At 54.8% G+C, this 25,480-nt stretch overlaps 1 protein-coding gene across 3 annotated transcripts in view; it reads left to right on the plus strand.

Moving 5' to 3' along the window:
* The window catches only part of KMT5B (lysine methyltransferase 5B), a 49,051-nt gene that overhangs the window by 18,584 nt on the left and 4,987 nt on the right, over positions 1–25,480 (plus strand). For 2 of the 3 annotated variants that reach the window (XM_068166664.1, XM_068166663.1), the window contains exons 4-9: positions 12,641–12,806; positions 14,614–14,723; positions 18,522–18,688; positions 19,298–19,317; positions 19,483–19,619; positions 23,474–23,670. In XM_068166664.1, the coding sequence (XP_068022765.1) occupies positions 12,641–12,806; positions 14,614–14,723; positions 18,522–18,688; positions 19,298–19,317; positions 19,483–19,619; positions 23,474–23,670 (797 nt within the window). Of the gene's footprint in view, positions 1–12,640; positions 12,807–14,613; positions 14,724–18,521; positions 18,689–19,297; positions 19,318–19,482; positions 19,620–23,473; positions 23,671–25,480 lie in introns of those variants that run through there. The other variant, XM_068166665.1, reaches the window with a different exon arrangement.

Here is a 25,480-nt window from a genome sequence, read left to right on the forward strand (position 1 = left end):
GGTGTCCCTGCCCATGGCAGGGGCTTGGAGCTGGCTGAGCTCTGAGCTCCCTTCCAAGCCATTCCATGAAGCTATGAATCCCTTCATTCAAGGCTCTGTGCTGAGCCTTCTCTGTGCTCTGGAGCTCACTTCAGTGGAATAATTACAGGCAGCTTGGTTGGGCTTTGGAGTTGTGTGGCTGTGGCTGTTCAGTTCAGCTGCAGTGCTGCAGCACTGTGCAGATACTGGCTTAGAGGTAGGCAGCTCTCACCTGGTGGCATGGTGGTTAGGAATGAAGCTTCCTCATGCCTCAGGGTCTGTGTTTGCCTTCTCTGTGGAGGCTGATTGCTCCAGCTTTGGCTTCTCCTTCTTTTTCCTCTTTTCTGATAATTCAGAGTCACAGCAGGGTTGGCTTGGAAGGGAGCTCAGAGCTCAGCCAGCTCCAGCCCCCTGCCATGGCAGGGACCCCTCCTACCAGCCAGGCTGCTCAGGGCCTCATCCAGCCTGGCCCTGAACCCCTCCAGGCAGGAGGCAGCCACAGCCTCCCTGGGCAGCCTGTGCCAGAGTCTCCCCAGCCTCACTCTCAACAATTTCTTCCTCCTCTCCACTCTCAGTCTCTTCTCTCCCAGCTCAAAGCCATTGTTCCTCAGCCTGGCACTCCCAGCCCTTGTCCAGAGTCCCTCCCCAGCTCTCCTGGAACCCTTCAGGCACTGCAAGGCTGCTCTGAGGTCTCCCTGCAGCCTTCTCTTCTGCAGGCTGCACAGCCCCAGCTCTCCCAGCCTGGCCCCACAGGGGAGGTTCTGCAGCCTCTGCTCACCTTGGTGGCCTCCTCTGGAGCCTCTCCAGCAGCTCCAGGTCCTCCTTGTGCTGGGGGCTCAGAGCTGGAGGCAGTGCTGCAGGTGGGGGCTGAGCAGGGCAGAGCAGAGGGGCAGAATCCCCTCCCTGTGCTGCTGCTCTCCCTGCTCTGGCTGCAGCTCAGCACTCAGCTGGCTCTGGGCTGGCTCTCTGGAGCATTCTTTTGGTACCTGCTAGATGGAGTTTCCTGTGGGGAGTGCCAGAGCAGGCCTGAGTGGCAGTGTTGAGGAGGACCTTTGTGAGTCCCCTGTCTAGTTAATGCAAACATTCATTCTCTGCCCATGCTGAGAGGGGGGCAGTGCTGTGGCTGTCAGGGCTGTGCTCAGTCCCAGGCTGGAGTGTTGGCCATGCTGCTGTGTGTGCAGCTTCAGCTCCAGCAGCAGGAATTGCTTCCTTCATTCCACACACTGGGCTGAGCTTTGACCCTTGAAGATCCTGGGGGCTTCCAGCTAACAGCAGTGCAGGGAAACACAGTACCAGGCAGCTTTGAATTGAGATTCTCCTGCTCTGGGGCTGGGCAGGGGGCAGCCAAGCTGCTGCTCCCCATCTCCATTGTTTCCACTCTAAGCAGATGGCTTTCAGCTCCTGCTGTGCTCCACAGCCTTGCTTCTGTGCTGAGTCTCTGCTGTCAGCTCCACAGCAGCTTGCTGTCTTTTCCCTGCCCCTTCAGGACAGACACTGTCCCAAGTTCCTGAGAGGCTGCTGGGATGCTGTGCTTTGGTGATTCTCCTCTTGATGTCCTTTGGTCAGGCATAGGTTGAGCCTTGGCTCCTTCCCACGTGCTGGGGCCCTGGCTGGAGCTCCATGCTGGAGCTCCTGTAGTGTCAGTGTCTTCTTGTTCAAACTCCCTGCTCTCAGTGATGAGACTGCCAAGGTCCTGTGCTCCTCAACTTACCAGAAACTCTCCTTTAACTTCCTTTATAGGCAAGCTGACCTTTGGCTTTATACCTTGGAGTTTCAAGATTAAGTGTTCCTGAGGTAAGAGAAATTTGAGAGAGAGAGAGAGAGCTTTGGTGCCCAGGCCCTGCCCTCCTGTCTTCTGTAGTTGGGGCACCTCAGTTCGCCCTGGCTGGGGCAGGGTCATCTCCCAGCTCCTTTTGAAGTGGCAGTAGCTGTTTTGGCTCTTCTGGCCTAAGGACAAAGGAAGATTTCTTAGCCAAGTGTGCAAGCTCCTGGTGTGCAGGTTGTCAGGAAGCAGAGTGGTTGTTACTCCTGAGAAGGTCCCACCACAGTGTTTTGTTCTGAGCCAACTTGCTGCAAGACATTGTTTGGGGCAGACTCTGTGCCCTGTGAGGCCTGGCCCTGGAGCTGTGGGCAGGGAGGCTGAAGGAGTCTGTGCCTGTGAGCAGATCCCCCGCTCAGGCTGTCTGGTGCAGTTTGCAGGATGCAGTCTGAGAAAGCTTCTGTTCATAGGAGCAGGCCAGACTTGAACTGCCTCTCTGTGCAGAGGCTGGGCTGGCTCCTTGGTTTGTTGGCTTCCTTGTGCTCTGTCTGTTGCTCTTCTGAGGGCTGCCCTCAGTGCTGGGGATAAAGCTGTGCAAGGCTGGAGCCAGGCTCTGCTCAGGGATGGCCAAGGACAGCACAAGGGGCACTGGGGGCAAGCTGGAGCAGAGGAGCTGCCAGGGGAACAGAAGGGAAACCTTTGTCCCTGTGAGGCTGCCAGAGCCTGGAGCAGGCTGCCCAGAGAGGTTGTGGAGTCTCCTGCTCTGGAGCCTTTCCAACCCCCCTGGATGTGCTCTGGGTGCCCTGCCCTGGGTGCCCTGCCCTGGCAGGGGTTGGGCTGGGTGAGCTCTGGAGCTCCCTCCCATGCTGTGAGTCTGAGCTGGTCTCCTCTTTTAGTGACAGCAGCCAGTGTCTTTGGCTCAGCTGGTGCAGAGCTGAGCTGGGGGGTCTTTTCAGGCTCCCTTCATGGTGGTGCTCAGATCCACTCAGGAGACTCTTCCAGCAGATGTGGACCTTGGCTTTTTTGCTCAGCTTTTTCAATGCTGTGCACAGGAGGTTGCCCTCTGACCCCAAGGTGATAATACTTAAGGTTGCTTCTCAAACCCATTTGGCTAACACATCCAAGTGCCAGGGGCTGCACTTTGGCCACAGCACCCCCAGGCAGTGCTGCAGGCTGGGGTCAGAGTGGCTGAGAGCTGCCAAACAGAGAGGGACCTGGGGGTGCTGATTGACAGCTGCCTGAACATGAGCCAGCAGTGTGCCCAGGGGGCCAAGAAGGCCAAGGGCATCCTGGCCTGCATCAGGAACAGTGTGGCCAGCAGGAGCAGGGAGGTCATTGTGCCCTGTGCTCAGCACTGCTGAGGCCACACCTTGAGTCCTGTGTCCAGTTCTGGGCTCCTCAGGTTAGGAAAGAGGTTGAGCTGCTGGAAGGTGTCCAGAGAAGGGCAAGAAAGCTGGGGAGGGGTCTGGAGCACAGCCCTGTGAGGAGAGGCTGAGGGAGCTGGGGTTGCTTAGCCTGGAGAAGAGGAGGCTCAGGGGAGACCTTCTTGCTCTCTCCAACTCCCTGCAGGGAGGTTGTAGCCAGGTGGGGGTTGGGCTCTTCTCCCAGGCAGCCAGCAGCAGAACAAGAGGGCACAGTCTCAAGCTGTGCCAGGGGAGGTTTAGGCTGGAGGTGAGGAAGAAGTTCTTCCCACAAGAGAGATTGGCTATGGGAATGTGCTGCCCAGGGGGGTGGTGGAGTCCCCATCCCTGGAGGTGTTCAGGAGGAGACTTGATAGGGTGCTTGGTTTAGTTGATGAGGTGGTGTTGGGTGCTGGGTTGGACTGGATGATCTTGAAGGTCTCTTCCAGCCTGGTCTATTCTATTTATGGGCTCCAGGCCCTTTGCAGTGCAACATTCAAGGCTCTTTGGTAGGTAGTTCTGCAGAAGACTAAGGAAGGAACTGCTGCTTTGTGATGCTGCTGGGAGTAGCCAAGTGTCTAGCTGCAGACTCCTGTCCAGGGCTGCATCCCAGGGAGGGTGGCTGGCAGGGCAAGGAAGGTGATTCTGCTCCTGTCTGGGGAGAGCCTGCCTCACTTCTGGTACCCCATCATAAGAAGGACAGGTTTGGAGTCCAGATGAGGGTCAAAAGGATGATCCAAGGGCTGGGGCGGCTCTGCCATGAGCACAGGCTGAGGGAGCTGGGGGTGTTCAGCCTGGAGAAGGCTCCAGGGGCACCTCAGAGCTGCTGCCAGGAGCTGAAGGGATCCTGCAGGAAGGCTGCAGAGAGACTTCTGCTGAGGGGGTCTGGAGCCAGGCCAAGGGGGAGTGGTTTGGAGCTGAGGCAGAGCAGGGTTAGAGTGGGGCTGAGGAAGAAGTTCTGCAGAGTGAGGCTGGGGAGACTCTGGCACAGGTCATGGCTGCCTCCTGCCTGGAGGTGCTGAAGGCCAGGCTGGAGGAGGCCTTGGGCAACCAGCTCTAGTTGAGAGGTGTCCCTGCCCATGGCAGGGGCTTGGTGTAAATGATCTCTGCTGTCCCTTCCAACCTAACCCCTTCCAGGCTTGCTTAGCACATTAGCTCCATTGGCTCCTCCCCTGCCTCAGAGCAGGAGGTTCCTCTTGGAGCAGACATGGAGATAGCCCTGAGAAAGTGCAGAAGCTTTCCTGGGGAGCCTGGGCTCTGGTGCTGGCTTAGCTCCTGAGTCTCTCCTGCTCTCAGTGCAGCTTATGTGCTGCTGAGCTGTGAAGGGCTCACTGCCTGTGTTTCACTGCTTTGGGACCCTTGCAGTGAAATGCTTTCCAGCAGCATCTGTCCAGTTTGGGGCTCCCCAGCTTGAGAAGGACAGAGACCTGCTGGAGAGGGTCCAGTGAAGAGCTGCAAGGATGATCAAGGGATTTGAATCTCTCTCCTGTGAAGAAAGGCTGAGAGCCCTGGGGCTGTTCAGTCTGGAGAGGAGAAGGCTGAGAGGGATCTGATCAGTGTCTATCAATAGCTGAGGGCTGGGGGGCCAGGAGGCAGGGGCCAGGCTCTGTTCAGTGGCACCTGCTGACAGGACAAAAACTAAAGGATGCAGCTGGAATCCAGGAGGCTCCACCTCAGCATGAGGAGAAACTTCTTTGGTGTGAAGGTGCTGGAGGCCTGGAGCAGGCTGCCAGAGAGGCTGTGGAGTCTTCTCTGGAGAGTTTCAAATCCAGCCTGCCTGTGTTGCTGGGTGCCCTGCCCTGGCAGGGGCCTGGTCTGGATGATCTCCAGAGGTCCCTTCCAACCCCTCCTGTTCTGTGATGCTGATTTCCATGCCCTTGTGGACACTTCCTGCTTGGTTGGGTTCCTCTTGTCTTGTGGCCCCTGTGCTGTCACCATGGCAGCAGTGTCAGTGCAGAGCTTTGGCAGAGGTGCTGCAGGAGGTCCTTGCTACTCCTTTTTGAAGCCTTAGGTGCTGAGAGCTGTGTTCCTGGGAGAGCCTGGTTGAGGTGTCAGGGGGGTGGCACTCATCTGACCTCTCAGTGTTTTGCCCTTGTCATGATCTCTTCACCCTCTTCCTGCTCCCAGCTTTCTCCTTACCCTTTTCAGGAGCTGGCCATACACTAAACCTCTCCTGTGTCTCGGGACTGATGCAACATCAGCTACTGCTGGACACTTAGAGGACTCCCACCAGCAGTGTGCAATGCCCAAGGCAAGAACCCAGAGAAACATCTGCTGGATGTCTTCTGTGGAGGTCTGCAGATGACTTCCAAAGGCTTGGGCCAGGTTCTGAGCTAGCTAAGGTAGTCAGGGAGCCAGCCCCTGAGAAGACCTGGGGCTGTGAGATGTGCTTCTGACTGCTAGCAAATGCAGGGTGTAGCTGCTTCTTCTGTAGGCTTTGAGAGCTGCTCTTCAAGCCCAGCATCTGCCCTGCCTTTCTCTACCTTTGTTTTTCACCACTGATCATAGATTCACAGAGTGCTCTGGGCTGGAAGGGAGCTCCAGAGCTCCTCCAGCCCAAGCCCTGCACTCAGCAGGGACATCCTCCCCTGGAGCAGGCTGCCCAGAGCCCTCTCCAGCCTCCCCTGGAACAGCTCCAGGGATGGAGCCTCAGCCACCTCCCTGGGCAGCCTGCTGCAGTGTTCCAGCAGCCTCCTGGGGCAGAACCTTTTGATGTCCCTTCCTGCCTGAGGAAGTTCTGTGACTTTAGACTCTCAGCTCTGGCAGAACCCTCTCTGTTCAGGGGTGAACAGGGAGGTACTTCTTGTATCTGCCTGACAAGCTGAAGGAGACTCTGCTGTGCTGCAGAACAAAACCAATAACCAGCATGTGAGAATGCCAAAGAAGTTTTCTGCTCTTCCATGGTGAGGTCTCAGCAGCTCCAAGAGTGGCTGTCAGTGCTCCATGGCCAAGTGGAGTCCCTCAGGGATCAGTGCTGGGACCAGGCTTGTTGAACATCTTTGGTGCCCTGGGCAGTGGCACTGAGGCTCCCTCAGCACCAAGCTGTGTGGTGCTGCTGACAGCTGGAGGGAAGGATCCATCCAGAGGGACCTGGGCAGGCTGCAGAGCTGGGCCCAGGACAACCTCAGGAGCTTCAACAAGGCCAAGGGCAAGGTCCTGCAGCTGGGGCAGGGCAACCCCAGGCACTGCTACAGGCTGGGCAGGGACTGGCTGCAGAGCAGCCCTGGAGAAAAGGCCTTGGGGGTGCTGGGGGAGGAGAAGCTCAGCAGGAGCCAGCAGGGAGCACTTGCAGCCCAGAGAGCCAAGCAGAGCCTGGGCTGCAGCAGCAGAAGTGTGGCCAGCAGGGCCAGGGAGGGGATTCTGCCCCTCTGCTCCACTCTGCTGAGACCACAGCTGCAGCTCTGGGGCCAGTTCTGGAGCCTCTGTGCCAGGAAGGCTCTGGAGGGGCTGGAAGGTGTCCAGAGCAGGGCCAGGAGGAGGCGCAGAGGGCTGGAGCTGCTCTGCTGTGAGCACAGCCTGAGAGAGTTGGGGTTGTGCAGGCTGGAGAGGAGGAGGCTCCCAGGAGACCTTCTGGTGGCCTTCCAGGAGCTGCAGGGGGCTCCAAGCAAGCTGGGGAGGGACTTTGGAGGCTGTCAGGGAGGGATAGGACTGGGGGGGATGGAGCAGAACCAGAAGTGGGGAGCTTGAGATTGGCTGTGAGGAAGAAGTTGTTGCCCAGGAGGGTGGTGAGAGCCTGGCACAGGTTGCCCAGGGAGGTGGTGGAAGCCTCCTGCCTGGAGGTGTTTGCAGCCAGGCTGGAGGTGGCTGTGAGCAACCTGCTGTGGTGTGAGGTGTCCCTGCCCATGGCAGGGGGTTGGAGCTGGCTGAGCCTTGAGCTCCCTCCCAGCCCTGGCAGCTCTCTCATTCTGTACCTTCTCAGAGTGGCTCCCTGTACCTTCTGCAAGCTCACAGCTTAGTGCTGGTTGGTTTTGCCATGGATCTAAAAGGTTGGTTGTAGTTGCTCTGGTTCAGAGAAGGTTTTCAGGTGGAGATGTGTAAAAGCAGCAGCTTGGAACACTGATAACCTGCACTGCTGCTGGAAGTGGTGCTGCTGCTAGGAGTCTTGATTCCAGCAGGAGTATAGACAGCATTTTACTTGCCCTGAAGGAGGCTGACTCCTTGGCTCAAGGATTCAACATTGGTTCTTTCTGATTAACCTCTTGCTGTTCTGCAAGGTGCAATCAAGTTGGGGCCTGCAACATTTCAGGTCTTTAATTTCCCTCATACAAGTTGCATAGGAGCAGCAAATCTTATTGTCACCTCAAAAGAAGTTACTCAGTGTTCTGCCCTCATGGGGGTGTTGAAGGCCAGGCTGGATGAGGCCCTGAGCAGCCTGGGCTGGTGGGAGGTGTCCCTGCCCACAGCAGTGGGTTGGAGCTGGCTGAGCTTTGAGGACCATTCCAGCCCAACCCATGCTGTGAAAATCACATTTCAAGTCTGGAGCAGGGCAAGGCTGGCTGGCAGGCTGCTGAGGAGGGACCTTGGTCAGCTTTTAACTGCCACTTCCTCCAAGCCCAAGATAGGTTTGTTCCCTTGGGTGAAAAATGGGCTGGGTGTGCCAGGACACCTCCATGGATCAGCAAGGAGCTCCTGGAGGAAATCTCATGGAAGAAAGATACTTGCATTGCATGGAAGAAGGGACTTGTCCCATGGGAGGGCTGCAGGGCATGTAGGAAGGCAACAAGGATGGCCAAAGCCCTCTTGGAACTGAAAGTGGCAAAGGAGGTTAGAGAGAACAAGAAGAGCTGCTTCAAATCTCTCAGTAGGGAAGGGAAGGCTAGGGAAGGTGTGAGCCCAGTGCTGAGAGAGGAGGCAGCCCTGAGCTGAGCATGCAGAGGAGGCAGAGCTGCTGAATGCCTTCTGTGCTTCAGACTGCACTCCCCTGTGAACCCAGACCCTGCATGAAGGAGAAGATGACTGGAGGAGGGAAGACTCTGCACGACTCAATGAAGCCTGGGTTAAGGATCAGTTCCACAGCCTGAGTATGCATGAGTCCATGGTCCCTGGTGAGATGCACCCAAGGGTGCTGAGAGAGCTGCCTGATGTCATCACTCTGCCACTCTCCAGCACTTTTGCAAGGTTGTGGCAGACAGGAGAGGTGCTGAGGGCTGGAGGGAAGCCAAAGTCACTCCAGGCTTCAAAAAGGGCAAGACAGAGGTTCCAGGACACTACAGAGCAGTGAGCCTCACCTCCATCCCTGGGCAAGTGATGGAGCAGCTCCTTCTGGAGCTCATCTCTAGGCACTGGGAAGAGAAGAGGATGATCAGGAGCAGTCAGCATGGATTCACCAAGGGGAGATCCTGCTGGGCTAAGCTGATAGCCTTCTGTGATGTCCTAACTGAATGGGGAGCTGCATGGGAGAGCAGACCTTAGTAAGGCTTTGGACACTGCCTCCCATAACATCCTTGTGAGCAAGCTCAGGAGGTGTGGGATGGGAGAGCAGACAGTGAGAGGGAGCAGGAGCTGCTGAGACAACGGAGGCCAAAGAGTGGTGGTCAGTGGTGCCAGGTGCAGCTGGGGAGCTGTGACCAGTGGAGTCCCCCAGGGGTCAGTGCTGGCTCCAGTCCTGCTCAGCAGCTTCACCAAGGCCATTGAGGAGGGGACAGACAGACAGACAGAGGCTGCTCAGCAGGTTTGCTGAGGATACCAAACTGCAGGCTTGGCTGAGAGCCCTGAAGGCTGTGAGGCCATTCAGAGACTTGGGCAGGCTGAGAGCTGGCAGAGAGGAACCTGCTGAGGCTCAGCAAGGAGGAGAGCAGAGTCCTGCAGCTGGGAGGGAAGAATCAACTGCAGCAGCACAGCTGGGAGGGGATCTGCTGCAGAGCAGCCCTGGGGGGAAGGTCCTGGGAGTGCTGCTGGGCAGCAAGGTCTGCGTGGGACAGCAATGTGCCCTGGGGGCCAAGAAGGCCAAGGGGGTCCTGGGGGGCATGCAGAGTGTGTCCAGCAGAGCCAGGGAGGTTCTCCTCCCCCTCTGCTCTGCCCTGCTGAGACCTCCCCTGGAATACTGCATCCAGCTCTGGGCTGCCCAGCTCAGGAGGGACAGAGATCTGCTGGGAGAGAGTCCAAGGGAGGCTGCAAGGATGCTGAAGGGACTGCAGCACTGCCTGGGGAGGAGAGGCTGAGAGCCCTGGGGGTGTTCAGTCTGGAGAGGAGAAGGCTGAGAGGGATCTGATCAATGTCTATCAATAGCTGAGGGTCAGGAGGGAAGGGACAGGGCCAGGCTCTGCTCACTGTGCCCTGGGATAGGCCAAGGAGCAATGGATGTAAACTGCAGCACAGGAGGCTCCAGCTCAGCATGAGGAGGAACTTCTGCACTGTGAGGCTCCCAGAGCCCTGGAGCAGGCTGCCCAGAGAGGTTGTGGAGTCTCCTGCTCTGGAGCCTTCCCAGCCCTGGATGTGTTCTGTGTGACCTGGGCTGGATTCTGTGCTCCTGCTGACAGGGGGGGTGCACTCAAAGCTCTCCAGAGGTCCCTTCCAAGTCCTAATATCCTGTGAGCCTGTGAAAGACCTGTAGTGAGTGGCCAAGGGACAGTGGCTTTGAGCTGAAAGAGTGGAGATTGAGCCTGGAGATGAGGAAGAAATTCTTTCCAAGGAGGGTTGGGAGACTGGCACAGGCTGCCCAGGGAGGTCATGGATGCCTGGTGTGGTTTGGGAGGGCAGTTCTCCCCCCCAGGCAGAAAGAAGGACTCAGACAAAGGGACTGCAGGGATGGTGGAAAGTTTAATGGGGAAACAAAAAGCCACCAATGAAAGTTCTACAGAGAACCACAGGCACCCTGACAAGAGAGAGCCCAGAACATACCCAGGAGTGTCCCATCCCCACCTGGGGGTACACCCAGACCCCCCCAGCCCAGCCTGGGGCCAGGGCAGGCCCAGGGGAGGCAAGGGGAAGCGAAGCCCCCGGGCTGGTGTGGAGGGGAGCAGGGCAGCAAGGGAAGGGAAGGCTGCTTCCCTCTGACCACCCCGGGGCTGGGCCCACCCCGTGGGACCTCCCGGCTGTGCTCTGTGCAGTGGCACCCAGCCTGAAGCACCGCAGTGCCCTCTCCCTGGAGCTGCTCAAGGCCAGCTTGGATGAGGCCTTGAGCAGCCTGGGCTGGGGGGAGGTGTCCATTGCAGGGGGTTGGAAGTGGATGATCTGGAAAGGTCCTGCCCAGCCCATCCTGTGAGTTCCCAGGCTGTGTCATACAGCTGGAGGGGCACAGCCCCCAGCCCTGCCCCGGAGCAGAGCCTCTGGGGGATGTGCTCAGGGCAAGACATGTGACAGATCTGGGATCATCTCCAGCTCAGGTTTGCAGCTGAGAGTGCAGCTCCTGCTCCTTGCAGGGCTGGAGAGCTTCTCCATAAGCAGATAGGAGGGGTGGTTTTGCCTCAAGCCCTGGGAGGGAGGCCAAATTGTCTCCTTGGGGCCAGGAGTTCATTTCATGTTTTGTCCACTCTGGATTTTCAGTTCCCTGTTTCCTGTAGCCAGTATCCTGGGGGAAATCCTTCTGATTGCACTAGCTTGAGGAACTTCCATCCTCCCCAGATGCAGTGTGTGCTGTGTGTGTCACCATTCCTCCATGCTGCTTGTGCAGCAGCCAGCAAGAGCTGCTCAAGCAGGAGTGCAGGTGTTGGGTTTGCAACCTGCACAAGCCCATAGAGTGGATTTGGCAAGAGAGCAAGGGCTTGGGTTGAGCAAAAGATGGCTCAGAATCAGCTCCTGAGGACAGTTGCAGGCTTCCTCTGGTCTGAGATGCCTCACCCAGGCTTTGCAGTTGCCCAGCTGGATTTGGTTTCCCCAGCAGTGTAGTGTGTGAGATTGCAGAGGGCTTCTGATCACCCTGCCCAGCCCAGCTGCAGAGCCACCGAGCCCTCCAGAGCAGTGCTCACAGGGGAAGCTTCCAGCCCCAGGGTCTGTTGGCTGCATTCTTTGTTTGCCCAGGCATTTGTGATGACAGTGAATCGGTTGGGAAGGGAAGGCCAGGAACACTTCATATTGTGGTAGCTCTCTGGCTGCTCTGTTCCAAGTGAGAGGTGTTGAGAAGAGTGAAATAATATTCAGTGCTGGTTAATCTTTGGTATCAGAGCTTTGGTTTATAAACAAATGGAGAATGTTCATGGTCCAAGTGCTTGGCTTGACCTCTCCCTTCCCCTCAGGACAGCAGGGGGTGCCCTCAGTTCAAGGGGACAGGGAGCAACCAGAGAGACTCCAGCACAGAGCCACAAAGATGCTTCAGGCAGTGGAAGATCTTCCTTATGAGGATAGACTGAGGGGGCTGAGGGCTCTGGAGCTTGGAGAGGAGCAGCCTGAGGGTCACCTCATTGCTGTTGAGAAAGCTGTGCAGGGTGAGTGCCCAGAGGCTGGGGCCAGGCTCTGCTGGGGGGTGCCCAAGGACAGCACAAGGTTCCCAGAAAGGCACCTGGGGTTACTGGTTGACAGCTGCCTGAACATGAGCCAGCAGTGTGCCCAGGCAGCCAATGACATCCTTCCCTGTATCAGAACTAGTGTGGCCAGCAGGAGCAGGGAAGTCATTCTGGGCCTGTACACTGCACTGGTTAGGCCACACCTTGAGTCCTGTGTCCAGTTCTGGGCTCCTCAGTTTAAGAAGGACATTGAGAGACTTGAAGGTGTCCAGAGAAGGGCAACAAGGCTGGGGAGGGGTCTGGAGCACAGCCCTGTGAGGAGAGGCTGAGGGAGCTGGGGTTGCTTAGCCTGGAGAAGAGGAGGCTCAGGGGAGACCTTCTTGCTCTCTACAACTCCCTGAAGGGAGGTTGGAGCCAGGTGGGGGTTGGGCTCTTCTGCCAGGCCCCCAGCACCAGAACAAGAGGACACAGTCTCCAGCTGTGCCAGGGGAGGTTTAGGCTGGAGGTGAGGAAGAAGTTCTTCCCAGCAAGAGAGATTGGCCTTGGGATGTGCTGCCCAGGGAGGTGGTGGAGTCCCCATCCCTGGAGGTGTTCAAGAGGGGACTGGCTGAGGCCCTTGGTGCCATGGTTCAGTTGATCAGATGGTGCTGGGTTGGACTGGATGATCTCAAAGCTCTTTTCCATCCTGGTCAATTCTGTGTTCAGAAGGGGCAGGGGTGGAAGCTGAGGCAGAGGAAGCTCCATGGAAACAGGAAGATGATTTTTTTCCCTGTGAGGGTGCCAGAAGCCTGGAGCAGGCTGCCCAGGGGGCTTGTGGAGTCTCCCTCTCTGGAGACTTTCTAGACCCACCTGGATGTGTTCCTGGCGACCCTGCCCTGGGTGACCCCGCTCTGGCAGGGGCTTGGGCCGGATGAGCTTTGGAGGTCCCTTCCAGCCCCCTGGCGTTGTGTGCCGTGTGTGAGTCAGTCGGGGTCTGGCTGCAGAGGGGCCAGGGCGGCTGGGAACAGAGCCCTGCCGGGAGCTCGCAGCGGGGGCGGCCAGCCCCGGGGGCGGAGTGGCAGCAGCTGTGTTCTGTGTTGCAGGTTCCGGCCCATCAAAGGACGGCAGGAAGAGCTCAAGGAGGTGATCGAACGCTTTAAGAAAGATGAGCACTTAGACAAAGCCTTCAAGTCCTTGACGTCAGGTGACTGGGCCCGGCACTATTTTCTTAACAAGAACAAAATGCAGGAAAGGTTGTTCAAGGAACATGTAGGTGGACTTGTAATTAATGTGCTTCTTTTTCAGATGCTTGAAAGGCTGAGGGCTGTCAGCGCCCCTCAGGAGGGGAGCGCTGCTCTCCGCCGGGCTGGTTGATTGCTTGGCTACACAAACTGCCTCTGCTTTGGAAAATCCCAACTTTCTTCCCCTTCCTCCTCCTCCTTTTCTGTGCCTTTTAAGCAGCTTACCGTTGCCTTTTGTTTGAAGGACATGGAGGAAGAAAAACACGTTTGCCCCTTGTCCTGGTAGCTTGTGTCGTGAGCAGAAGAGTTCCTCCTTCTGGGAGATGAGTCGAGAGGATTCAGATTGCATTGGGCTGGGAGGGAGCCTCCAAGGGCATCCTGTCCAACCCCCTGCAGGCAGCAGGGACAGCTCCAGCCAGAGCCCAGAGCAGGCTGCCCAGGGACACAGCCAGGCTGAGCCTGAATGGCTCCAGGGATGGAGCCTCAACCACCTCCCTGGGCAGCCTGTGCCAGTGTCTCCCCAGCCTCCCTGGGCACAACTCCCTCCTGATGTCCAAAGGACTTCTTCCTTGTGTCCAAGAACTTCTTTCATCCTTTGGAAGGAGTTCCCTTCCCTTCCTTTTTATTTTGTGCCCTTGGAAAACTATTTTTTATTCACAGCTATTGTTAATCAGATGTGTGGCAAAGAAAGGTAAAGGCAAGGGAGGAGGAGCCTTGCTACCTCAAAATGCCTTTTTGGGGGCTTCCTGTGGGAGTGCTAAGTCCTTCTCCTCCCCTCCTCACACCCTAAATCTATTTTGCATCCAGCCTGAAGGCTGTGGCCAGGATCTGGTGGTGTTTTTGCAGGGAAACAGAACCCCAGGCATGAGAGCATTGTTTTCAGATGACACCAAAAGGAATTTGGCCTCCTTTAAAGTGCAGCCAATCTAGCAGTGTAGGAAAAAGCCCATAAAGCAGGCAGCAGACCCTGCTGTCCCAGGGTGTGGGGGTCTGGAGTAACACAGCCACACCTCAACCAGAAGAGAGTTGCCCAGCAGCTGGCTTGGTCACGGCAGCAACATCTGCGTGAGAGCTGGAAGGGATGGAGCTCAGTGCTGTGGAAGGTTAGCTCTGAGACTTCAAGAGCTGAGAATTGTTGAATGCCAACTGCTCAGTGCCTTCAAGGAGGAACTGTCCCTTTGCCTTTAAGGAGAAATTTCTCCTGGAAGGCAATTGGATGGTTTCTCTTCTCAGGAGGAATTCTCCTTCTCCTGAGCTGGCCACTTCTGTACAAGGTGAAGTCTCTCCAATGCTTTTAGCTCTGGCCCACCTGAGAATCCCTGCAAGCCAGGCTGAAGACATCAGCTGAAGATCTGCTGTGTGTAGCTCCAAGGGCCAGCAGCAATGCATTTCAGCAAACACCATCCCTTTGCAATAGTCACTTTGGTTCGGGTTGGAAGGGACCTCTGGAGATCATCTAGGCTGACCCCCCCCTGCAATCAGCAGGGATATTCTCCACTAGAGGCCTCATCAAACCTGACCCCAGACATGGGGCCTCAACTACCTCCCTGGACAACCTCTCCTAGTGTTCCACCACCCTCATGGTAAAGAATCCACCTGGAAATTGTGCTGCTGGGCAAGCTGCAGCAGTGCCCTGCTTTAGCAGGGGGGTTGGACTGGCTGATCTCCAGATCCCTTCCAGCCCCCCCAGCTGGGGTTCTGTGATTCTGTCATGTGTGATCTTGATGTGGGATTTTGATTTTTTGTGTGCAGTTCTCTGATTCCCATCTTCCCTGAGGTTCCTGGCTGCTTTTGTCTGGCCTGTAACAGAGCAGTGCTCTTCTCTTCCCCTGCAGGTCTTTATTTACCTGCGGATGTTTGCAACCGACAGCGGCTTCGAGATCCTGCCCTGCAACCGCTACTCCTCGGAGCAGAACGGGGCCAAGATTGTTGCAACAAAGGAGTGGTAAGGAAGGAGCTCACTGCTGGCAGTTATCTGCATGGAATCACACAATGGGTTGGGTTGGAAGGGACCTCAGAGTTCATCCAATTCCAAGCCCCTGCCATGGGCAGGGACACCTCCCACCAGCACAGGCTGCTCAAGGCAGCTGCTCCTCAGGGTGATTGGTACACTTGTGGATACCTTTACTGTCCTGAGCCAGCCTGTAGAGCTTCTAAAGCCTGCCAGCTTCTGGGTGACAGTTTTAGGAAGAGGTTTGAGGCAATCCACCTCTGAAGTCATACAATCACACAATGGGTTGGGTTGGACCTCAAAGTTCAGCCAATTCCAAGCCCCTGCCATGGGCAGGGACACCTCCCACCAGCACAGGCTGCTCAAGGCCTCATCCAGCCTGGCCTTCAACACCCCCAGGCAGGAGGCAGCCACAGCCTCCCTGGGCAGCCTGCTCCACTCTCTCTCCACACACACTGGAAAGAATCTCTTCCCAACCTCCAGTCTCAGTCTCCCCTCTTCCAGTTTAACTCTCTCTCATCCTAGCACCACAAGCCCTTGTAAGTCACTTGTCTCTACTCTTCTACTTCCTCCCTCCTCTGCACTTTGTAGCTTAGTTGCTAAGCAGCTGCCAGCAGAGTTTCTGTAGCTGTCAGCAGCTGGACCACGCAGGTGTCTAAGAAGACTCCTGTCTTGCCCTAGTCCCACCTGCTGACAAGCAGCATTTCCCCAGAAGCCCTGCTTGTGGAGCCTGTGGGTAGTGTGGCTTGGGAGATGCTGTTAGCTGCTGGGAGCAGAGCAGCAGCACCTGCTTAGATCCCAGGGGGAAGCCAAGGCACAAGATGTCTGTTCAGGTGGAAGCAGCAAGGAGAAGGGTGAGTGCAGACCAAGGGACTGAGTTGTTAGTGCATCAGTGCAGCTGTAAAGCAATGCTGTAGGTCTGTGTCAGACTGCTCCCTGTGAGGCAGCCAGAGTGAGAGCAGGAGGAGCTTCCTTGGAGTGATTCCTGCTGCAGGCAAACTCCAGCATCTGCTCTGCTGGGCAGCTGTGTGCTGTAGGAGTTCAGCTGTCCTTGTGACCCCCACTTGCTACTGGCCCTCTGAGCTGGAGGTGTTGTGAGTGGCTTTGTGGGACACAGGAAAAGTAGTGCTTTTATAACCATAAGAATGGTGTAGGTCAGTGCCAGACCTGCATTTCTTCCTAATGCCTGCTAATGATTGCTCCTACCCAGGGTGTGCAGTACCTCCATCCCAGTGCCTCCCAGCACACTGCATCTGTCAGAAACCCATCTGTGAATGCCTGGGAATTCAGCACTGCACAGCAAGTGCCCAGAAGCTTAAATCCCAGTGCTGAAAGCTGAGGGGAGGGAGGTTAACTGTTTGTAGGTGACAAACCTTTGAAAGAGCAACTTGGTCAGAATTCACTGGCAATAAAATCCAGGAGATCAGGGAGACAAACCTGCTGCCAGTGAAGTTGTTGAGGTGTTGTCCTTGCACAGAAACTCTCCCTCCAGCTGACACTCTGCTGGATGTGTATTTTCTGTAGTGCAGGTTCATGGCAGAATTGTTTGGTGGTTTTTTCCCTTTGTCCAAAACGAGGATCATGAACTTGTAGACAGGCTCCTTTTCCTCCCAGAGCTGGTGGGAGGTGTCCCTGCCTGTGGCAGAGGGCTGGAACTGGCTGGTCTTGAAGGTCCTTCCAAGCTAAAGCATTCTGTGATTCCATGAAAATTACCTTTCAAATCTGGAGAAGTGAAAGGGTGTCTGGGCAGGAAGCCTGGGGAGGGACTTTGGACAGAGGCTGGGAGGGCCAGGCTGAGGAACAATGGCTTTGAGCTGGGAGAGAGGAGACTGAGAGTGGAGAGGAGAGGAGGAAGAAATTATGGAGAGTGAGGGTTGGGGAGACTCTGGCACAGGCTGCCCAGGGAGGCTGTGGCTGCCTCCTGCCTGGAGGTGTTCAGGACCAGGCTGGATGAGGCCCTGAGCAGCCTGTGCTGGTGGGAGGTGTCCCTGCCCATGGCAGGGGGCTGGAGCTGGCTGAGCTTTGAGCTCCCTTCCAAGCCAACCCTGCTGTGACTCTGAAGTTTTGTATTCAGATGTCATGCAAATCAGACAGACTTCTTGCTGTCAGATGTCATGCTCAAAATCTTGACTGACCTGAGAGAGAGAGCAAGACAGGAGAGCTGCTGCTCAGCCCCACCAGGATCTGGAAATCCACAGAGACTCTGAACTGTTGTGGAATGAGAGAGGAAAACATCTTCTAAGAGTTCTGCCCTGCTTTAGAGTTACCACTAGGCCTTTTCTCACAAGCCATGGGGTTCTGAGCACCTAGCACATAGAACCATAGAATTGATTTGGTTGGGGAGGAGCTTTCAGATCATTCTCTAACCCTGCTAAGGCTGGTGCCAAACCAGGTCTCTCAGCACCACCTCTCTGCCTCTCTGAAACACTTCCGGGGTGGGGATTATCCACCCCCCTGGGCAGCCTGGTCCAGTCTTTCAGAACCCTTTCAGTGAAGAAGCTGCTTCTAATATCCAAGCTGCTAGATTTTTATCTACCACTTCTCCTCAGCCCTGCTCTCCAGACCCTTCCACAGCTTGGTTGCCCTTCTCTGGCCCTGCTCCAGCCCTCAATGTCCTTCTGGGAGTGAGGAGCCCAGAACTGAACCCAGCCCTCAAGCTGTGCCTCCCCAGTGCCCAGCCCAGGGGCACCATCCCTGTCCTGCTCCTGCTGCCCACAGCATTGCTGCTCCAGGCCAGGCTGCTGCTGCCCTTCTTGCCCCCCTGGGCACTGCTGGCTCAGCTTCAGCTGCTGGCACCCAGCACCCCCAGGGCCTTTCTTGCTGGGCAGTTTGCAGCCACTCTGCCCCCAGCCTGGAGCCTTCATGAGGTTGTTGTGACCCAAGTGCTTGTCCCAGCCCTTGGCCTTATTGAACCTCATCCCTTTGGCCTCAGCCATGGCTCCAGCCTGGCCAGGGCCCTCTGCAGAGCCTGCCTACTGTCCAGCAGATCAACACTGCCTCCCAGCTTGGTGTGCTCTGCAAACTGACTGAGGGTGCCCAGATCCTTCTGAAGATGATAAACAGAAGTGGCTGCAGTGCTGAGCCCTTGGGCATGCTGTGTTTCTGTGGCCTGCTGGAGGAAGTCACAGGGACTGAAATGCAGATGGGAAGGGAGTGTGCACAAGTGAAGAAATCTTGCTTTTGATGTGAACAGCTGCAGAAGCTGAACTCGTCAGCTCTTGCAATTTCTTGCTTGAAGTCAGAGGGAGTTACAGGAACAATGGTGACAATGCAGTGCCAGGAGGGAGACAGGAAGAAGGGACATGTAGCCTGGCAATGTAGTGCCAGGATGAGGAACAATGGCATTGAGCTGGGAGAGAGGAGCTTGAGACCGGAGGTGAGGAAGAAATTGCTGAGAGTGAGGCTGGGGAGACTCTGGCACAGGCTGCCCAGGGAGGCTGTGGCTGCCTCCTGCCTGGGGGTGTTGAAGGCCAGGCTGGATGAGGCCTTGAGCAGCCTGTGCTGGTGGGAGGTGTCCCTGCCCAGGGCAGGGCCTTGGAGCTGGCAGAGCTATGAGCTCCCTTCCAAGCCAAGCTAAGCTGTGAATGTCTCTCAGAACTGATGTGATGGATTCTGTGCAGTGGCTTGAAGATATTTATTCTATGTCTGATAACAAATCTGTTTAGGCTCTAACCCTCTCTCTGAGTGACAAGATGAGGTTTGCAGGGCTGGAGAAAGGGTTTACAGAGCCCTTCCTGGTACTGACAACTTCTCTCTCTTTGGCCTCTGTCCTGCTCTCTGCTGCTCCCGAAGGAAGCGGAACGATAAAATCGAGTTACTGGTGGGCTGCATTGCTGAGCTGTCAGAAATGGAGGAGAACATGCTGCTGAGGCACGGGGAGAATGACTTCAGTGTCATGTATTCCACCAGGAAAAACTGTGCCCAGCTCTGGCTTGGTCCTGCTGCCTTTATCAATCACGGTGAGTAGTTGGTGTGGGAGCCTCGGTAAAGGGCCTCGGGAGCTCTCCACAGAAACCTTGGGAGCTGAGCAGCACAGCAGCTTAGAGCAAATGGCTGCACCTGGCAGGCTGGAAAAATCCTCTTGGGCTTTTCCCAGACCAGTTGGTGGGCTGTGAGCTGGGAAATTCACCTAAAGCTCTAGGAAGAGATTCCTGCTTCCTTCAGAGAGACTGTGGAACTGGCAGCTAAATTGCTGGAGCATGCTGTGGGTTGCCTGGAATTGTTTGAACTTAGTCAAGAGCAATGTGAATTTCTTCCACCTCCTTTCACCTTTTGCACAGAACTTGAACTGATTCTGTTGCATGTCTGTGCTGAAGCAAAAGCAGGCAGGGTTTGAGGTGAATCCTGTTACCTTAAGGAGGAGGGCAATGGAACAGGGAAGAGCTCAGTGTATCACAGTAGATGCCCTTGGATGCGTAGCTCTGTGCAGTGCTAACTAACTCCCAGTGTTTAGATGAGATTCTACAGCTGCTGAAGTCAGAGTGAATCCTTACTTTAGATATCTACAACTATTCATGTTTCAGGTCTTATCAACAGTTAATTGACTTTATCTTTTGGACCTTTTTCAGATTGCAGACCTAACTGTAAGGTAAGCAAGACATTAAAGTTCAATCACTAAAGCACCCCTCCTGTTTTCTTCCCTTTATCCCTGCACCTTTTCCTCCCCAGCTTTCCTTTGTCTCAGGCAGATAATTTCAACCTTAATGATTCCATTTTTCTTGTTCATGTTCTCTCCTGTCCCCTCCCTCCCCAGTTTGTATCGACGGGCAGAGACACAGCCTGTGTGAAAGCTCTGAGGGACATTGAGCCTGGAGAAGAGATCTCTTGTTACTATGGAGATGGGTTCTTTGGAGAGAATAATGAATACTGCGAGTGTTACACCTGTGAAAGGTAGGCCTTGGTGGGAAGAGGCTTCAGATGATGTTGGGCATCTTCCTGAGGTGGATTGTGAAACTTGACCACAGGCTCACAGGATGTCAGGGCTTGGAAGGGACCTCTGGAGCTCTTCCAGTCGAAGCCCTGCCAGAGCAGGAGCACAGAATCTAATGCAGGTCACAGAACACATCCAGACAGGGCTGGGAAGGCTCCAGAGAAGGAGCCTCTGGGAGCCTCACAGTGCAGAAGTTCCTCCTCATGCTGAGGTGGAGCCTCCTGTGCTGCAGTTTCCATCCATTGCTCCTTGGCCTGTCCCAGGGCACAGTGAGCAGAGCCTGGCCCTGTCCCTTTCCTCCTGACCCTCAGCTATTGATAGCCATTGATCAGATCCATCTCAGCCTTCTCCTCTCCACACTAACCACCCCCAGGGCTCTCAGCCTCTCCTCCCCAGGCAGGGCTCCAGGTCCCTTCAACATCCTTGCAGCCCTCCCTTGGACTCTCTCCAGCAGCTCCCTGTCCCTCCTGACCTGGGGAGCCCAGAGCTGGATGCAATATTCCAGGGGAGGTCTCAGCAGGGCAGAGTAGAGGGGAAGAACCTCCCTGGCTCTGCTGGCCACACTCCTCTGAATGCTTGCTAACCAGCACTCAGGGGTTTGGACACTTTATAAGTGTCAGTTCTTCAAAATATTTGTCCAGCCTACAGCAGGATTGGAAGGAAAAGCACTTCTGCTTCTGCAAGGCTATTAGCAGCTGACCCTCGACTTTGTTCCTTTTTTTAACCCTAGAAAAAGCAATTTTCAGCCATGTTTTATATGTTGACCTGAAGTTTGCTTCAGTGGCAATGGGCAAAATAGTTTTCCCTCTCTCATTAGAACTTGGGGGTTGAGTATTTGTTCAGCTCTCCTGGTGTGGACTGTGCTGGCAGGTGGTTGCTGGATTTGTTTTTCACCTGTGTGGCCCCAGCCAGTTGAAAGAGTTTCAGAGGTGTTTCTTGCCACCTTGAAACTTCTGCTAACTGTGAGCTTGGAGGCTCAGCATCACCTGTGAGAGCCTCACCTAGTTCCCAGGGGAACTACAGAGAACCTCTAACAGTTCTGCTCCTTTTTGACCTAACTGTAGAAAGAAAAGTCCCATCAAGGACAAAACAATCCTGCTGAGAAGTAGCTTAGTACACCTACACAGAAATACTTCAGCATGCCTGCCTTGACTTTTACCAGCTGCTCTGGGCAGTTCAAGGGCAATCCTCCTCCTGTGGCCCTCCAAGCTCCCCTGATGTTGGTAGGTGATTCCAAGTGAAGGGTGCAGTCTCAGATTTCACCCAGAGAGCCACCAGGAAAAATCTGCTTCAGCCCTGGGAGCTGCTGCAGCGCTGGGCATGATGATTCTGCCTTCCTTGCTGCCTGCAGTGCTGTTTCTTTGTGCTGAAGTTCCTTTGAACATTGATTTCCATGTGATGTGGACACACCTTCAGGGCAAACCCATTGACCATTCCTGTAACTTGGTGTGTTTGTCTGTGAAGTCCATGAAACTGTTGTATTTTAAAGCTCATTTCAGGGTAAGCCTAACTTCAGGGATTTGCTTTTCCATGGCAAGGCTGCAAGCAGATGTGTAAGGAAGCTGAGCCAGGACAAATGAGTCCTCACCAGCCTGGTGAGGCAGCTGCTGCTTGGACACTACAAAAAAATCAGAGTTGCTTCAGTTGTAAGAGACCTTTGGGGATGCAGCCCAACCATTCCCTAACTCTGCCAGGGCTGGGGCTGAACCCTGGCCCTCAGCACCACAGCTCTGCTTCTTGCAAACACCTCCAGGGATGGGCATTCAACCTGCCCCCTGGGAAGCCTGTGCCAGGCTTTCAGAATCCTTCCAGTGATGAAGTTTCTTTTCATGTCCAACCTAACCCTCCCCTGGCACAGTTTCAGGCCACCTCCTCTCCTCCTAACACCTGAGACTGTGGAGAAGAGACCAAACCCCATCTGGCTCCAGCCTCCTTTCAGGGAGCAATGAGGTCTCCTTCAGCCTCCTCTTCTCTAGGCTGAACACCCCCAGGTCCCTCAGTTGCTCCTCCCCAGCCCTCAAGACCCTTCCCCAGCTTCCTTGCCCCTCTCTGGACCTGCTCCAGCATCTGCTGACTGCCCCAGTTGTGTCCATGCTGTGAAGGGGTTCATTTGTGCTGGTAAAATGTAAATGCTGAGAGCTGAGGCAGGCTGGGAGCTGTGGAGAAGTTGGCACTGTACAATTCTTCTTTCCAATCCCCAATGAAATCTGCACATCTGTGCAGCTGTGCCTGTCCTCTTTGTGGCTGGGCCTGCTGGGTAAGTGAGCTAGCTGGGCAGCAAGGAGGGCACAGCAGGAGGCTTGTTGCTGCTTGTAGCACCGTTGCTTTCTGTTGCTTGTGCTGAGCTCAGGCCAGTCCCTGGAGCTGCCTGTAATTTGCAGAATTCCAAAGACTCCTGGAAGGTGGTTCCCTGTCAGAAGGAATACTGCTTAACCTGGTAATTAGTCTTGTGTCTGCAGAGTCATGAACTCTGTGGACCTCACCACCCTGCTCTGCTCTTTCTTGCTGCACTTTTGGGTATGATGTGTTGCTGTTTCTTCTGGCTCAACACACTGGAGACCACTGGAGCTCTCCTTAGAAATTCCCCAATTCCAGGGCTGTTGGAAGAGTGTCAAAGTCATCCTGGTAGTGGAGGTTGAAGTACAAGTACAGGAATTCTGACTCTTCAGCCCTTTCTGTGCTTGCTTACAAATTACATTGTAGGTTTAGTCAGCCACTGAATGGCCTTGGGGAAGCCATGCTGGGGTCTCCCAGGGACACAGAGCTGTGGGACAAGGTTAGTTCATTTTCATAGCCTTCCAATGCCATCACCCAGCCTGGTTCCACTGCAGGAGCTGTTCTCATCATGTTTATGGAAGGATGAGTCTGAGCATAATCACAGTTAAATTCATAGATTCACAGCAGGGTTGGCTTGGAAGGGAGCTCAGAGCTCAGCCTGCTCCAAGCCCCTGCCATGGGCAGGGACACCTCCCACCAGCACAGGCTGCTCAAGGCCTCATCCAGCCTGGCCCTGAACCCCTCCAGGCAGGAGGCAGCCACAGCCTCCCTGGGCAGCCTGTGCCAGAGTCTCCCCAGCCTCACTCTCAACAATTTCTTCCTCCTCTCCACTCTCAATCTCCTCTCTCCCAGCTCAAAGCCATTGTTCCTCAGCCTGACACTCCCAGCCCTTGTCCAGAGTCCCTCCCCAGCTCTCCTGGAGCCCTTCAGGTACTGCAAGGCTGCTCTGAGGTCTCCCTGGAGCCTTCTCTTCTCCAGGCTGCCCAGCCCTGACTCTCCCAACCTGGCCCCACAGGGGAGGTTCTCCATCCCTCTGCTCATCTTGGTGGCCTCCAGGTCCTTCTTGTGCTGGTGGCACCAGAACTGGAGGCAGTGCTGCAGCTTGGCCTCCTCTACATTCCAATTCTTGCTGGTGCTGTAACAAACATTGTAACAGAAATTGGCATTGTTTTTTACTGGTCTGATGTGAAAAAAGTCAGTTCTCCAGGCTAATAACATGAGTGCTTTGAGCTGGTTTAGTTCATTTTCACCTGTTCCATTTGACTGTGAAATGATACTAAAGTAGGTTCAGTGCCAGGGAGACTTGGTGTTGTAATTTTTCTTTTGGCAATAAATAAAAGGAAGATTTTCTTTTCTGCCCATAGTACCAGATTGAGCTAAGTATGCAGAGACCTTCACAAAACTCTCCCAGATGCTGAGGAATGGTGTGGTTGTTGGTATTGCTTATCCACATCTCCCTGGGCTCCAAACTGTTCTCGGGGCGACAGAGTTGTGAGTTAAGAGCTGCTCACCTGTTGGGTCCTCCTTTTGTTTCTAGACGTGGAACTGGTGCTTTTAAATCAAGAGTGGGATTGCCAGCACCTACTCCTGTGATTAACAGTAAATATGGACTGAGAGAAACAGATAAAAGATTGAACAGGCTGAAAAAGCTGGGTGACAGCAGCAAGAACTCGGACAGCCAGTCCGTCAGCTCCAACACCGACGCAGACACCGCTCAGGAAAAAGCTAATGCAAGTAAGTGAGGGCAGAGCCTGGGCTGCAGGAGCAGAGCCCTCGGCCAGGCAGGGCAGGCTTGCACTCTGCAGGAGTCCCTCTGGCCCTGCTGAGGGCATCTCAGCAGCTGGAATTCTTTGGGGTCTGGAAGTGATTTCCAGCGCAGCTGCCGAGTTTTCTCAGAGAGCAGTAGTTGGTATCCTCTTGTGCTTTTCTTTTGCTCACCTCAAAAGCAAGCAGTGTTTGGTTTCTAAACTTGACAGTTGAAGCTCTCTCTGTGATTATGTATTTCACAGCTGCATAGGGTGGGTTGGGTTGGATGGGACCTTAAAGCTCATCCAGTTCCAACCCCCTGCTGTGGGCAGGGGCACCTTCCACAAGAGCAGATTGCTCAAGGCCTCACCCAGCCTGGCCATTTCAAAATGCAGTAAGATCTCACATGCAGTAGTGTGGCTGTGGTGGCTTAATGAGTGCTCCCCAAGGGGCAAAAGAATAATGCTCACACAAAGGGTTGGATGGGATTGGAAAGTTTACATGGAAAAGCAATTCATGTTCTGCAGCTCTGTAGTGGTGAGCGTAGCAAAGCACACAAAAATGCAGGGGCTGGGCTTAATGCAGGAGCTCACCAAGCCAAAGCTGCACACACAGCTCCCTTTGCACCAGGACAAACCGACCCAGGCTTTCCAGCCCCCTCCCTACCAAGGCTCTCTCCCTCCATACCACAAAGGCAATGTGACACAGCACAAAATTCAGCTTGGCAGCTCCAGGCCCCAGTTAAGCTACCCCAGCCTCACTGGCAGCATTGCTGAGGCAGACAACCAGGCCTCACTCCTCCACAAGAGATGGGAGCCTGGACATCATCCTGGGAAGAGTGAGGAGAGGGAAAAGGGAAGAATCTACAGCCAGATTTATAGGGGTGCAGGATTTATGGCAATGAAATACAGAGATTCCACTTTGCAGTACATCTCCTGGGCACTCCAGCTCCTGGAGGTCTGCAGCTTTGTGGCTTTCTTAAAGGCAACCAGCCTCAAACTGCCACAATGGTTTAGGAAGGAAAACTGCTGTAGCCTGAGCCAGCTGTATTCAGTGGCAAACAGCTCCTTAAAAACACCCTTGGCATAGGTCATTAAATAGTCCTTTCCTGTCGAGAGCCTTTGGGTTGGGCAGCTGTTCCCTCTCCACGTGCAGGACTGGTTGGTCAGGTACCTGCTCTGAGATGAGAGGGCACAGTTAGTAATCTCAGAAGAAATTGAAAGTGATTTATTTTTTTCTTTGTAATGCTCCTGAGAGATTTCTCTTCATGGAGCAGGGAGGATCATTTATTTACTTCCCACCCCCGCCAGACTCAGTGAAGGCAAATATAAATAACACTTTGACTTAAGCGGCAGACGAGTTTGGAGCCATGGAAAATAGGATGGCTCCATCTGGCTCCTGGCTGCTGTGATGCTTAAAGAGAAGGAAAGCACTTCTCAAAACCCTTTGCAGATCTCTCATTGGAGGCCTCCAGAGTGGCAGCTTTGCTTGGCCAGACAAAACTCCCTTGTTTACCACAGGAGGTGACAGAAAACTGGATACCCAAAGGTGAAACCCTTACAGTATAAAGAGTTTGGGGGTAAGAGTTTACAGCAGTAAAGAGGTTTTTTTCATTCCTCAGGAGGAAAAAAAAATCTGGGGTTAATTCTAGAGCATGCAGCTCTTCACCTGGGATCATGCTCAGGGAGAACTGGGGGTGGTGTGGGCTGGGCCTGTGAAGAACTCTGTAGAAGACATTCAGTAACCTTTAGAGTTAGTGCTTTGGTGGACAATGAAGTGCCCCTGGAACTGGGTGTGC

The sequence above is a fragment of the Melanerpes formicivorus genome, unplaced genomic scaffold (assembly GCF_026170545.1).
Source record: "Melanerpes formicivorus ecotype bairdi unplaced genomic scaffold, bMelFor1.0.p_v2 SCAF_103, whole genome shotgun sequence".
In the NCBI taxonomy this organism is placed as follows: domain Eukaryota; kingdom Metazoa; phylum Chordata; class Aves; order Piciformes; family Picidae; genus Melanerpes; species Melanerpes formicivorus.